The sequence below is a fragment of the Trachemys scripta genome, chromosome 5, assembly GCF_013100865.1.
Source record: "Trachemys scripta elegans isolate TJP31775 chromosome 5, CAS_Tse_1.0, whole genome shotgun sequence".
Classification (NCBI taxonomy): Eukaryota; Metazoa; Chordata; order Testudines; family Emydidae; genus Trachemys; species Trachemys scripta.
This window is the reverse complement of record NC_048302.1, coordinates 9,503,413-9,517,546: the sequence shown is the minus strand read 5'-3', so window position 1 is coordinate 9,517,546 and position 14,134 is coordinate 9,503,413. Positions and strand designations below refer to the sequence as shown.

Sequence of the window (14,134 nt, the reverse complement as noted above, 5' to 3'; positions counted from 1 at the left end):
CCCCCCAGCGAGCCCGACTCCCGGCTGCCTGGTGAGCCGGGGGAAGCCAGGGCCCCGCTCCAGCTCGCCCCGGGGGCCTCGCCCCAAACCCTGGCCGAGCCCCGCCCCACTCACCTGTGCCGGGCAGCGAGCGGCAGGGTTTGGGGCGAGGCCCCCGGGGCGAGCTGGAGCGGGGCCCTGGCTTCCCCCGGCTCACCAGGCAGCCGGGAGTCGGGCTCGCTGGGGGGCGCCGCTGCCCGGTTCCCTTGGGTGCCAGGCTGCGCGCTCTCGGTAGCGCCACGGGGTGGCTCGCAGCTGGGCTGGAGTAGCTCGTCCGCTCGCTTGCCGGCGTAATGCCCCTGGGCACTGACTCGGGAACCGACCGAGCTTCCCGCAGGTGAGCTGCGAGTCTCCCCGCCCCTAGCAAGGCTCCTGCGAGAGGGGACCTGTCGGGGCTCCTGCCCCCTTGGGGCAGGGCTGGATTCCGGGGGTCTGTTTCTTACTTTGCATAGTCAGTTTTCCACGGTGAAAGTCCCCTGAGCTGAAGTGTGATCAGGGATGATGGTAAAAAGAATATCCTGGTGCAGAGGGTGAGTGGGGGTGTGTCACACCTCAAGTGTCCTAGACAGGTGGTTTTAACCTGTGGCCCATGGACCCTGGGGGGCTCCCAGACTCTGTTGAAGGGGTCTCTGAAAGACTTAGATCAGAACTCCGCTTTCAGTCTTGTCTGTTATTTACAGACAATAGATTTCCAAAGGGGTCTGCAAATGAAGAAAGGTTGAAAACCACTGCAGACACAGTGCTCTTATATCATGTAATGCGAAGCCCTTATGTATGTCAAATGCTAACAAAATGACTCCATGTCCAGTGACTGCTATCCAACAGCGCAGGTGTGCTGTCCTGCAGTGGTTCTCAACCTGGTGGTCTGCAGACCAGCCTAAGATTTCCAAAGGGGTCCTCACCTCCACTGGAAAATTTTCTCAGATCTGCAAGTGACAAGGCTGAGAACCACTGCTGTAGTGTACAACTTACTGAGGCTTCAAGCACTTGTTTGTATGGTAGGGCAAGGAGGGACCTCGCCAAGCCCCTACACACTGCCCTTTAACTTGGCTCTACACTTCCAGAAGGCAAGAGGTACCCCGCCTCTGCTTTCTTCCCACCTTGCTCCTTGGGGTGGCTGCTGGAGGGAGGCTGTGGCATATGCCTTCCTGCTAGGATCTGTCAGTCTGAGGCCAATCGGCATAGCAGGCCCACTGGGGAGGTGATGGGGCTGGCTCAAGCCATGTGCATTACCTCTGTGGAGCTGAGAGGCTCTAACAAGGAGCAGCTGTCTTTAGTCAGGTTTCAGAGTAGCAGGTTTCTTTAGTCAGTAGCCCTAACTAGCCTATATTAAGTGGTTTTTAATGTAGCTGACCATGCATAATGGGCAACTTAGCAGTTCCTCATTTGACCTCTAGTGGAACACTACTAATCTCTAGAATTGGAGGCCCCTACCTTGACCTGATCTGTTGATTTTGGAGTGAAATAGCACAGCAAGGTACTGAAGGCCCAATCAAACCTCTTGTGACAGAGGATAAAGCAGGAAAGCACAAATGCTAGCTAGAGAGGAACATTCCCAGTCACTAGTGTATACAGACTGTCTTGATAGCTTACATTCTGCTTCCAGGCTCACAAGAATCTATCCAGGCTGTCCCTTGGGCTGTTATATCTGGTATGCGACTGATAGAGACATGGTTCCACAGCAGACAGTGCAAAGTGCCCTGGGTACCACCTTTAGCAGAAGAGCATTAGTCCATACTCGGGTGTATGGTGCAAATGGCTGTTGACTCACTGATGCTAGTGTACTACTTGCCTCCCTCACTGAGGCATCATGCTTGGGCATTGAACCACTCTAATCTCAGGAGACCCTAGTAGTCCTGACCAGACTGTGTTTTCTGGACTATAATCAGACCAGTGACTCTTGTGAGTTCCTTTTAACTCTCAAGTGGTAGTGCAGGTAAACCCTCATGAAGATGGTAATGGAGGTGTCGATCAGATCCAACTCCCAGCCTGTGTATTGCATTTCTCAAACTCCAGACACTTCTGCAGCAAAGTTACCGACTGAGCCAGTGCTGAGAAACAGTGAGAAACATGCCACAGTGCAGAAGAGAAGGAGCCTTTATTAAAGACAATACCTTGCTGTTGGGATGCCATGGTGTATTAGATGAAGACTTTTGCCTCCCCTCCCCAAGGACCAGGGATCGCTATCAATCCTAACCTGTAACTAGCCTGTCACCGAGTGGTGTCCTTGACACTTCACTGCCTCCTCAAAAATCAGTCCGGGTTGTCCCTCTAGATGCTTCCAAGGGCTGCCCAGTCTGACCTTCCTATGTGCTCCAGCAATGAATTGCTCCTGCTGGAACGAACACTTACAACTGAGTGGCACTCTAGTTTTTGAACCTGGCAGGCTGCCTACGCTCTGACTCCAGCCTTGTATGTCTGTCTCTCTGCAGGTGAAAGAAATTGTCATGCCTTGCAGCAGGCTGCATGTGGAGAGAAATGTATTCCTTTCATGTGGCTCTGTAATGGAGAACAAGAGTGCCCAGATGGGAGTGATGAGCACTGTGGTGAGTTTTGCGACTATACCAATACCACATTCCTAGTGGAGAGGTACACTCCAACAGAAATGCAACCCATCTGATTCATTAGATGTAAGAATGAGGCTTCTGGTGCTAGTCACACAACACTGAGTACTTGGAGGAGAGACTCCTGTATAAAAGCCCTTCAGCTTATAGAAAGGTTGAATATCGACCTTAAAAAAGCAAAATACAAAAACCCACTGCCTTTAAATAAAGCGGGCCCAAAAAAGCACACAAGATATGTTTCAGACTTCAGATGGTTAAATGAAACTTCTTTCCTAGCCTGAATTCTCCAGCTATGCCATCTCAAACCATAAAATACTCATTCAAGAATTAAGTGTAGCAACCTTGTTACTGATCTAATAGTAGTTACCATAGTCCAGAAAATTTGATTGAACCTAATTTGAGATTCTGGCATGAAAAGAGAATCTGTGTCCTTTGCCATGATCCTAATTAAGTTCTTGGTCATAGGGAATGATTCTCCAGCTGAAGCAGTTAAGAGGCACAAGCTATGGTGGACTACCAGTGTTGGGTTCTATCTAGGCATTGTTACCACATCAGCATGCGTTCCAGCATCTGGAACTACACTAGCAAAACTTCCTTACTACTCTTAATTTGATTAATAGGCTTCAGTCTAGTGTAACTCCATTGAATCTTTGGAACAATAAAAATACTGAAGGTAGTTTCTGATTTTTAGCACCATTTCTTATGCAGGTTTACAATCTAAACCAAGGAAGCCTTGAGATCTAAATGTGGTAATGCTTCTTTGAGGTTAGCTTTGTAAAAGTGTGAACTTGACCTGATGCCCTTAATTGCAGATAGAGTAGGCTTGTCCCCTACTCAAAGGGCATTCCTTGATTGCAGACAAGTATTTCCTGCCCTGGCAAGCACCTAAATATCAGGTGGAGCATCTGTGTATGGGGGAATCAAATAAAATTCCATAGGCCTTGTTCAGTAAGGATGTCTGTCAGATCTCACATGCCAGAGAGGAAACTAAACTTGCTAACCTCAATTGCACTAAACTGATTGACTATAGTGGCTGTTGTGTGATCTGTACAGGTTTTATTGATGCCCTCTGTTATACACAAACATGTTAACCCCTGTGGCACTTTCTCTCCAGCATGAAATGAAATTTCAGCCACTTGCCTGAGAGTTAACGCTAGCAGTGAAACTGGAAGAATACGAAGTTCTATTGCTCTGCAGTTCAGCTAGCTTTCATAGCGGAGTGTTAACATTAATGCAAAGAGCAATCCAAGTAACCGAAGAGTTCAGCCAAAGCGGGAACAATTGGCTTTGTGTAGTAGATTCTCAGCTGAGAATCCGTGTAGTCCAAAATGCTAGATGCAGGGGTCCCGCATCACCAGGATGTGGTGAGAAGTGGCAGTCACAATTGTCTAGCAGGACTAACACTGGCTGAGCTCAGAGTGAAGCATGCATGCTGACTGCAGTAAGTGGCTGCAAATCCCAGAAGCCTTTAGCTATGGAAGCCTGCAGTCCACAGCAGCTCCCCAGCCTACAATTCAGGACCATTAAGGGCACCTCTTGGCTGAAGACTGGTGTCCTGCATAGCTCTGTGCACAAGCCCTCTGACTCTGCTTCCCACTAAACACTTTATTAAAACTCCTCCCAGACAGCTGGCCAAGAATGCCCCATGCCCTAGTCTTGATCTGGGCTGGGGGGGAAGCTTTATCTGGAACATAACTTGTTACTCATTGGCAATGAAAGATCCTTGGAATCCAAAACTCAGGACTGTCAGTTCTTGCAGATGCTTAAATCTAGCTCTCAGTACTCCCAATCTATGAAATATTGGAGTAGATGGACAAACAGGGAGGCTGGTCTAATAGTCTTATACTCTAAAACCATGTGGCTGTCCAATTTTTTCATTCTGTTGTGGGAAAGTCTTCACTGAAGCTTGGACTCTAAAACCTAAATTTCATGACATTTTGGTCTGAAATCTGTTAGGATGGAGCAGTTGCAGAGCTTTTTACTAGGGCTACTTCAATCTCTATTGAAGTTGTGCTTTTAAAAACAAAAAACTGGCAGCAAACATTTATTGGCCGACACTTATGTTCATCACAAACTGGCTGGTAAGCATTTTGACTTCCATCTCATGTGATGGAAACTTCCCCAGAAAATAGATCTCCTTCAAACCCTGCAAAAAATGACTGAAATCTCCTACAAAGGTGTTTGGTTTTTTGTATTGGGTTTTTTAATCGGCTCTAGTCATCAAACAAGCAGAGGCAAAATCAGACTGCTACAATGCTAGTGGCATTAGCCTAGCTGTTACATGCTTGGTTACTCTTCTCCAGGCTGGAAGGGTCCAGCATGCCCACAGGATAGCAGTATCCTACAATTGACAGGGTGGCAGTAGTGATTTGCCTTGCATCACTTTGAGTTGCTATGTTGCAGCTAACAACTTTCCTTCCTGTTCAGAAGCAGCATGTCGTGGTGACCCAAACACCTGGCAGTGTGACAATGGAAGGTGCATTTCTAGTACCTGGCTCTGTGATGGTACCAGTGACTGCCTAGATGGCTCAGATGAGAGAAACTGTGGTATGTAGTACACTAAGCTTATCAATACAGATGCTTGGAGGCAAAGTGTATCTAGAAATGTAGTTCCCAAATGCGCTCTCTGCTACTTGCTTTAACAGCAAAGATCTGACTACTGAATGCATGCTCCATTGCAGCAGACCTCTGGAGTGAGATGAGCTGAGCTGCTGTTCCTCTCACTGAAATTCCTCCTGCAGAGTGAGGAGTCTAGGAATTCATGTTAAAGAGTGTGGCTGCTTCTAATGTCAAATGCAGAAGGAAGGAGTCTGCTTCTTCATCTGTTCCCTCAATACTGGAAATCCAGAGATCATTGGCTTTCTGGATGAGGGGGACCATAACCAATGTCTGATATCTGTGAATGGCATAGCATGGCAGGGCTCTTCCCCGGAAAGCTAACTGGTGGTATAGGTGCCCAACATTCAGGGTGGGGAAGTGGTGGGCCTCTCCACTCTGCTTGGCGGAGTGGTGCTTTAGAACCACTAGCTCTTTAGTGCGGGGGGAGTCCAAGACTACAATGGCCTCCCTGAAGGCCAAGAGGCTTTGTTGTATGGCTTGTGTAAGAGTCCCAACTTGGAGTCAAAGATGTGAGTGCCTGAGCTCTTTAGTATGAACTAATTCCCCCTCCCATGTTGCACAAGGAATGGCTTGCTTGTAACTGGACTGTAGGCAAAGTAGGTCAATGGGTGACCTGATATTTAGTGAGGGTTCTTTATTCAGGTAAATAACAGTATTAAACTACCCAGGACAATAGTACTGGGTCCTCTTCTGAGACTGACTTAGTGGGAGCCTCTTAATGAAGCAAATTTCAACCCTGTAAACTTACTTCACTGCACCCCAGGGTGCTTCTCACCTGGGATGGCTAGTCTGGCACATGGCTGAGTTTAAAACACTGCAGTAACGTTGTTCAAACATGACCCTTCCCACTGGTCTAACCTTTAAGTTTCCTGGGGTTGACTTGCTGTAGGATTGTTCTTGTTTGCTGTTTTCTGGTGTCTAGTAACTAGATATCGACCTGTTGAAGAGACTGCTCATCATGTCTCTGCTGAGGAAAATTTTTGAGGCTTCTGTAAGTGAAGGCTTCCAGACACTAGATGCTTGAACTTCAAGATAGTGATTGGGGCTTAGAGAAAACAAGTGTGCCTTGTAAATTGACATGGCCAAAATCCTGCTGAAGGAGTCTTCCTCACAAGGACAGATTAGTGTCTATGAAATAGATCACATGTTCACAGAACGCTGGACAGATAGGAGATTTCAAAGAATTTCTGCCTTGTCCAATAAGCTGCTAGTCCCTTTATACCTGATCAAACCAGAACTTAATTGGTAAACTGCTGTTATGGTAACCTGTTGTCTCTTGTGATAGTCTGTGGAGACAGAAAAGTTCCATGTTGGGGGAGTTCTCAATGTATTGATCCTTGGGAAATCTGTGACCTCCACGAAGATTGTGAAGATGGTTCAGATGAAGCAAACTGTCCCCAGAACCGCTGTCTACCAGGACAATGGCAATGTAAGAACAAAGTATGCATTATGGAAGACTGGAAGTGTAATGGCATCAACAACTGTGGAGATTCTTCAGATGAAGAAGTCTGTGGTATGTAACTGGTAATGGTATTTTTTGACATGTCCAAGAGGTCATTGGCCAACCACATGACCATCTCTAATTTACCTAAAATCCTGTGCTGAATCCACCTCTAGCCACTTACACCTTAGTGTCAAAATTTTTCCTCTTGCTGTGAATGGGTCAGAAGGGAAAATTGAGTAATGAGGTGTCCACATAGCATCTGAATTAATGGGAGTGAGCCACCCATCATGGGCCAATTGGACTTCAGCTAGTGCTCTAAATGTCTGTACAGACAGTACTTGAAGGGCAGCTGGGGCTAGAGCTCTGGCTCTGAAACCTAGGGAAGGAGACTAACTTCAGAGCCCAAAACACTGTCTGAACCCTGCCATCCCAAGTGCATCAACCCATGATGGGATGCTTACTCACAGCATTTGAGCTAGTGGAGACCCACACCCATGGAGTCTGGGGAATGGGGAGAGAATCTGACTGAACACTATTCAAGTATCAGCCACCATTTTAATGAAACCTTGCTAAGACTTGTCCTGTCAGGCCTGGCTATTGCTTGTGGCCAATCTCTCGGGACAGCCTCTGAGGTAACAATTAATTAAAAGACAAACTACCCCCCCCCCCAAGGTGCTCTTGCTAAGTTAGGTTATTTTGGTGGTTTCATCTCTTTAGAAAACAGATTAACTTGAGATCAAGTTGTCCCCTTCAGTGTCTGGACACCTCATCCATGTGGAGAATGTCCATGAAGGCCCATTCTCCATAGTCCAACTCTAGCTCTTATTCCATGTAGTAGGGATATGGAAGGAAGCTTAGTCCTCAGACAGCTGAGGTACAACTCAATACCTCACTCCATAATTATGAGCCACATGATAACTTTTCTGAAGCAGTCAGTCCTGATGAACCACTCTTGCCATGTGCTGCATCTGTATCCAGGTTTGCTTAGGATGTGAGCTATCTACTCACTTCCAATCTGAAAGGAGAGTTGAACTTCTGACTGCTGTGAAAAGCAGGCAATCTGTTGTAATGTCACAATGACCTAGTCTAGGAGTAAGCAGCAGGAGTGCACAATTGGGAAAGTTTCATGCAAATCTTGCTAAATCAGAGTAGTGAAAACAAATTTAATACTTTAATTGAAAGTTCCCTGATGCATCAGGACTCCAAATGCAAACTTCCACAGAGCCTTGGCATAGGCTCAGACAGGAAATGGCTAGCATCAGAAACTAAAGTTCTTATCCACTTTCCCTTAATAAAACATAACTTTAATTCTGTCCAAGGAGTCTGTCTGACAACTTCTCTGGCAAACATGTGGCAACAATTATTTCTTCCAAGTGAGGGCAGAAGCAGAACATCTTGTAACTTGATCTCTTCTCACACAGCCCACTGCCCAGAAGGCATGATCCAGTGTGATGAAGGGAAATGCATCCTGGAGTCGCTAATGTGCAACAAGGCAGAAGACTGTCTAGATGGAACTGACGAGCTCAGTACTTGTGGTAACTTAGCAGCTTGCTGCATCTTTCTGCTGTAGAACCCCTTAGACAGTAAACTGTCAGAAATGTAACTTACTCTGAGAGCCTCTAAACACAACTTCACATGCTGAGGCTTGTTCCCTTTTTTTATGCAGGCAAAAACTGCTCTCTGAACAACGGCAGCTGCATGGAGAAATGCACAGATACCAACTGGGGCGTGAGGTGTTCTTGTGGTGCTGGCTGGGAGCTCCAGGCTGATGGACAGAACTGTACTGGTAGGGGCACAGCGGCACCTGTTTGACAATCTCCTAAAGGGGTGTGAGGGAGCCTCCAAAAGCAACTTGAGAGCATGTGCTCGTCAACCGTTGCAATCTGCTTTGTGGATGTTGGGGGCAGGGAGCTCTTTCCTTTCCCCACTGTGGGGAGTCCATGGCTGGTGGGATTCCAGTTAACCCTGAATGCTCACTACTAATCATCTGTACAGTCTTGCCTCTACAGGCAGCCAGCCAATCCTGGTCTAATAGAGTCTTGGCTAAGAGCTGTGTCTCTTAGCCCTGGCAGTAGAGTTTCATGCATGAAGATCCAGAGGCCCCATGTTAGACTGGTTTCTTACCACCCACCCAGGGATATTGGGGTTACTAAATCTCCGTAAAGGCCAGTATAGTGTGTCTTTGCCTGAAGTGTTCTTGAGCCTTGCCCAGGCAAGGATTCCATCTTGGAGAAGAGGAGAAACACAGCAGCCTACCCATGTTCCCTCCCTTGGAAAGGGTACAATACACATGGTCACTGGAGCACCAGAGGACGGTATTGCACAGGATGATGAGACCTGTAGTGAGCAAGGCTTTAGCCCACTGAATTGTCAACAGCCGAGTACTTCATTGCTGGCTGGTATGACACTTCTGCTGCTGTAAGCATACTGGCTTGCTGCTGTGGGGGAGATCTTGTCTGGCCACACCACTGCACCTCAAACTTGCACACAAATAGGAGCAAGCATTTTCCACTGCTTGGTGTGTAAGAGCAGGTATTGGACAGTGGCCTCTTACTGCTGCATGCAGAGAGGGTTTGGACTAATGGCATTTTCTGAGATCTAAATGCCACAAACACTGGGGTGGCACTTGTTGCTCCTAGCCATAAGCTTCTTTAAAGGGAGACAGACTGGCCTAGAAAGCTTGTGAGGCATTGGCTGTTCAGTTTCCTAACCTAGTGACATTCTCCCTCTTACAGATGTGGATGAATGTTCCCTTGTGTATAGTCCCTGTAGCCAGCTGTGTAAGAACACACTAGGTTCTTTTACTTGTGACTGTGTAAAGGGGTACCAGCTTCACTCTGGCACTATCTGTGAAGTTGCTGGTAAGTAACACCTGATAATTCCAGGTAGTGGGACTGGGCTACTCATATTGCCAATTGAAAGCCAGGCTAACACATGAAGTGTTTAGTTTTCCTACTGCTGGGAAGACTGCAGCAATGATTCTACTGCTTGGCTTGTCATAGTTGGTAACCCAGCTGTCTAGCTGATATTGCAAGTAGTAGCTATGCCAAACCTACCTGGCTGACCCCTCCCAAGGTTATGGGGACTAGCAACTTGAGCATAATTCCTGTCCCTTCATAAACTTGACTCTCCCAGCAAACACTGTTTAAAGTGGGCATGTTCCCCTTCTCTGAGGACAGGTTCAAACTGGCCACCAGTCCTGAACAGGCCTTGACATTAGCTTGACAGCCCAGAGCAGGGAGACCCCAGCTAGATGAGGGATAAGCCTGGAACTAGAGGGCCCATCAGTACTTGGACAAGGTCTCTAGAGGGGCTGAGCACTGAAAAGCAGTCTTGGGCACAGCTGTCACTATTAAATAGCAGATGCTGTGTACAGAATCCAAGCAAGCCTCTGCCTGGCTTAGCCATGGCTAAACCATTCTCCAAGTCCCCCTATCAAGTAAGATGAGACAAGGCCTCTACCCCCTAATGCCAGAGGGGTTTAAACTAATGCCTGTGCATTGGATTTGCAATATCTAACTCCTGGAACCAGATGCTAATGGTGACTAGGTAAACCTTCCGCAGTTAAGGGAATGCCATGTAACCTGCTCTGACCTAAGACTGCTTCCTCTGAGCTCCCCCATGCATCCTTGGTGCGACAAGTGCCAGTTACCTGCAGCAGTGCCTCCAGAGGTGGCTGCATTCCAATGAGACTTCAATAAAAAGAGATCCTAGCAGCACTACATGTGGCCACACAGAAGGCCCACTCAAAGACACCTAACTCATGGCAAGGCTGGTCTGGAGTAGATCACATGCCGTTATGCAAGAACTGACCCCGCTGCAAGGTGCTGCTGCAGGCACTAGTGCTCCATTGCATCTAGAAGTCTAGTAGCAGGCTCTCCAAACCCCCAGCTCAGGCAGGTGCTCCAGCTTTTAGTATCCCCATAAACATTGCTGTATTTTGGGGAGTGGGAGACTTCTTTACTAGGGCTGCCAGACAGGCCAAGGTGCCATACCCTTGGCAGAACTTGGCGATCTTCCTGGTAAGATCACTTTCCTAGCCACCAGGGCAGCCCAGTACCAGCACATGCAGGCATTGTCCTAGCTGGGATCCCCTCTCCTGTGTAAGTGGTGCTGCCCTGTAGCCTCTGGCCACAGCTACTGCTCACCCCTGTCCACTCTCTGGCCTTCCTCCAGCTGGCTACCAGACTGCCTCTGGCTGCACCTCCTCAGTCCGAGCCTGTTTCTCTGCTAATGCTAGGCTGTCCCCACCAGTGGTGTACTGTGAGGATGACTAGCATCCCAGCTCCATGTTGGCATGGGCAGCACAGGACCCCCCCTGGCATGCCTTTCCCTCCAGCTCAGCAGGGGTGGAGGGAAGGTGGTCATGAGCCTGCTGGCTCTGTAACAAGCATATAACCCCTCCATCTTCCACTGCAGACAACGCTACACAAATCTTGCTAGCAAGTGGCCCTGACCTTGTTCTTCTGGATGTGAGAACTCGCACCCACCAGAGCCTGATCTCCACAAACACCACGCCTGGAGCGATTGCTTATGATCTGCTGAGGGGAGCTTACTACTGGGTAGATGAAGGCAAAAGTCTGCATGTCTATATGCCTGGGAAGGGCAACACATTACTCTACCCAGGTAAATGCCCCTGTAGTAAGGCACGCTGTGCGTTATGGGCTTTGAGGTGGAATAGATCACAGTACCACTTCATCCCTCAGACTAGGATGCCGTAAACGCTACTTTCAGCTCTCAGGGCTGAAAGGAGTAATGAATCTTGATGTCTATGTACAGTGCTTCACCCAGCAGGAGGGCTGGAAAATTCTCAACAGGCCATGCCTCTGTCTACACAGAGGGCAGCTTCATCCCATCTGCCCTGCAAGTCCAATCTGCACAGCAGAACTAGGCTTGGGGTATAAGATGCCTCATCCCAAAAGACAGCTAGTCAGTAACTATGGGGTGGCCTCTTCTAGCAGGGACCATACTGTCCTGTGCCACACTTAGTCATGTGCACACAAGGTTCATCTCTCCCCTGGATCTAATCCAAAGGAACTCTCCACTGGGACACTGATTTCATGGGGTTAGTAGCTGCCTCTGGGGCATAGAGGTTTAGAGAGCAGGGACTTCATCACTAACTATCCTTTGTCTCTTAGATGTCCAAGGTGTGAACAGCATATCTGTAGACTGGTTCACAGGGCAGCTCTACTGGGCCAGCAACCATCCCCAGACCATCTGTGTTGGTCTAAATGATGGCTGGGGGTACGTAAAGGTGCTAGAAAAGAACTTGGTACCTGAGCAGCTAAGTGTGTATCCAGCAAAAAGGTGAGAACCAAATGTGGGCAAGAACCTCTCTAAAGCTGTCTGGATTTGCCTGTGTAACCACTAAACTTCCATCTTGGATGCTTTCTTCTTCCTTGGTTAGAAACTGAGTGCACAACTTTTAGTCTCACCCCTATCTACTACAGGGGTCAGCAACCTTTCAGAAGTGGTGTGCAAAGTCTTCATTTATTCACTCTAATTTAAGGTTTCGTGTGCCAGTCATACATTTTAACACTTTTAGAAAGTCTGTCTAATATATAACTAAACATTTGTATGTAAAGTAAACAAGGTTTCTAAAAGTTTAAGAAGCTTCATTTAAAACTAAATTAAAATGCAGATCCCCTGGGCCAGTAGCCAGGACCCCGGCAGAGTGAGTGCCACTGAAAATCCGCTCACATGCTACCATCAGCACGCATGCTATAGGTTGCCTACCCCCGATCTAGTAAGTAGCACGCTGGTGAGAACCTGTTTGCATCATGCCAACAGAACAGCTGTAAGCACCAGTATAAGCAGTGTCAAGGCCACCTGATATGTGGTGAGCCATCGCCTTGATAAAGAACAAGCCTAGCGCTCTGCTGGGAGACCTACCTGCGTGACTTGCTCTAGAGCAGCCTCCGTCTGCATCATGATTACCTCTGCATGTGAATATCAACTAGTAAGCCAGAATGCAATACTCAGCATTGTCCTGTAACCTTCCTCCCAGGTACATGTACTGGGTGAACCGTGGTGAGAAGGGCAGGACCGTGATCGAAGCCGCAGGGATGGATGGCTCTGACAGACAAGTGCTTGCTGTTGTCCCCATGGAAGAACCTTTGGGGCTGACTCTGGATTCCATAACTGGCCGACTGTACTGGATCAGCGAGTATAAGGAGGTACAAAGTTCTCTAGCTCCTGGTTACAATAACTGATGGGACCAGCTTCAGAAATAGCTGGCTGTCCCGAGGAGTTCAGCCCTGGCAGGTCACTAAAATACTGCTGACTTCTGGGGAAAGGAGCCTGAAGATCCATTACCACTTGATGCCATTTCTAAACCTTGTTTTAAGCCATCCTTTCAAAATCCTACTCTGCAATCCCAATAGCACCCTGGCAGTGTCCCTTCAGCTCTGCAGCCTAGGGTGCCTTTTACACTGCTTTGCTGGTGAGCCACAACCCCTCCAGAATCTGGTCACAGCCTTCAGCATGCAAATTTACTCTTAGCCAAATAGGCACTCTGACAAGTCACTCATGAATCTCATACAGGGTGACACCAACATATCCCCAGTCCCAGCCTTGCTTCCCCTGAAATGTGTATCTTGTGCTGTTCAGTACCCTGGACAGTGCAAGTTCATGGATAGTCTGTCATTCCAACAGTGGGGGGTGATGCACCAGACTTGCCAGCCCAAGTAGAGATGCTTAAAGTTTAAACACCCAGGTTTAAATAAAATCTGTTGCTGCAGTTAAATTTGTCTTTAAGTGATTGCAAGTATTAAATCAAGATTAGTTACAAACACAAGATGAGAGAGAAGCTAATCCTAGGACTGGAAGAGACCTCAAGAGGTCATCTAGTCCAGTCCCCTGCACTCCTGGCAGGGCAAGTATTATCTAGACCATCCCTGACAGGTGTTTGTCCAACCTGCTCTTAAAAACCTCCAATGATGAAGATTCCACAACCTCCCTAGGCAATTTATTCCAGTGCTTGTCCACTGACAGGAAGCTTTTTCCTAATCTCCAACCTAAACCGCCCTTGCTGCAATTTAAACCCATTGCCGCTTGTCCTATCCTCAGATTAAGGAGAATATTTTTTTCTCCCTCTTTGTAACAACCTTTTATGTACTTAAACTCATGTCCCCTCTGTCTTTTCCAGACTAAAACTGGGTTTGCTTAATCTTCCCTCATAGGTCATGTTTTCTAGACCTCTAATCCTTTTGTGTTGCTAGTCTCAATTGTCTAATTTAGCCACATCTTTCCTGAAATGTGGCACCCAGAACTGGACACAATACTCAATCTGAGGCCTAATCCGCACAGAGCCAAAGAAGTACTTCTCATGTCTTGCTTACAACGCTCCTGCTAATACATCCCAGAATGTTAGGGGGTGGCTTTTTTGTTTTTGGCAATAGTTACACTGACTTGTATTTAGCTTGTGATCCACTGACCCCCAGATCCCTTTCCACAGTACTCCTTCCTA

The 14,134-nt window shown here is 47.6% G+C and overlaps 1 protein-coding gene across 1 annotated transcript in view; it reads left to right on the top strand.

Moving 5' to 3' along the window:
- Positions 1-2,482: 2,482 nt before the first annotated feature.
- LOC117878591 (prolow-density lipoprotein receptor-related protein 1-like) overlaps positions 2,483-14,134 on the top strand; it is a 35,433-nt gene continuing 23,781 nt past the window's right edge. Inside the window, exons 1-9 of the mRNA XM_034772929.1 lie at positions 2,483-2,585; positions 5,031-5,150; positions 6,508-6,735; positions 8,088-8,201; positions 8,333-8,452; positions 9,402-9,527; positions 11,086-11,292; positions 11,805-11,973; positions 12,674-12,842. Of these exons, the coding sequence (XP_034628820.1) occupies positions 2,531-2,585; positions 5,031-5,150; positions 6,508-6,735; positions 8,088-8,201; positions 8,333-8,452; positions 9,402-9,527; positions 11,086-11,292; positions 11,805-11,973; positions 12,674-12,842 (1,308 nt within the window). The 5' untranslated portion in view covers positions 2,483-2,530. The remainder of the gene's footprint in view (positions 2,586-5,030; positions 5,151-6,507; positions 6,736-8,087; positions 8,202-8,332; positions 8,453-9,401; positions 9,528-11,085; positions 11,293-11,804; positions 11,974-12,673; positions 12,843-14,134) is intronic.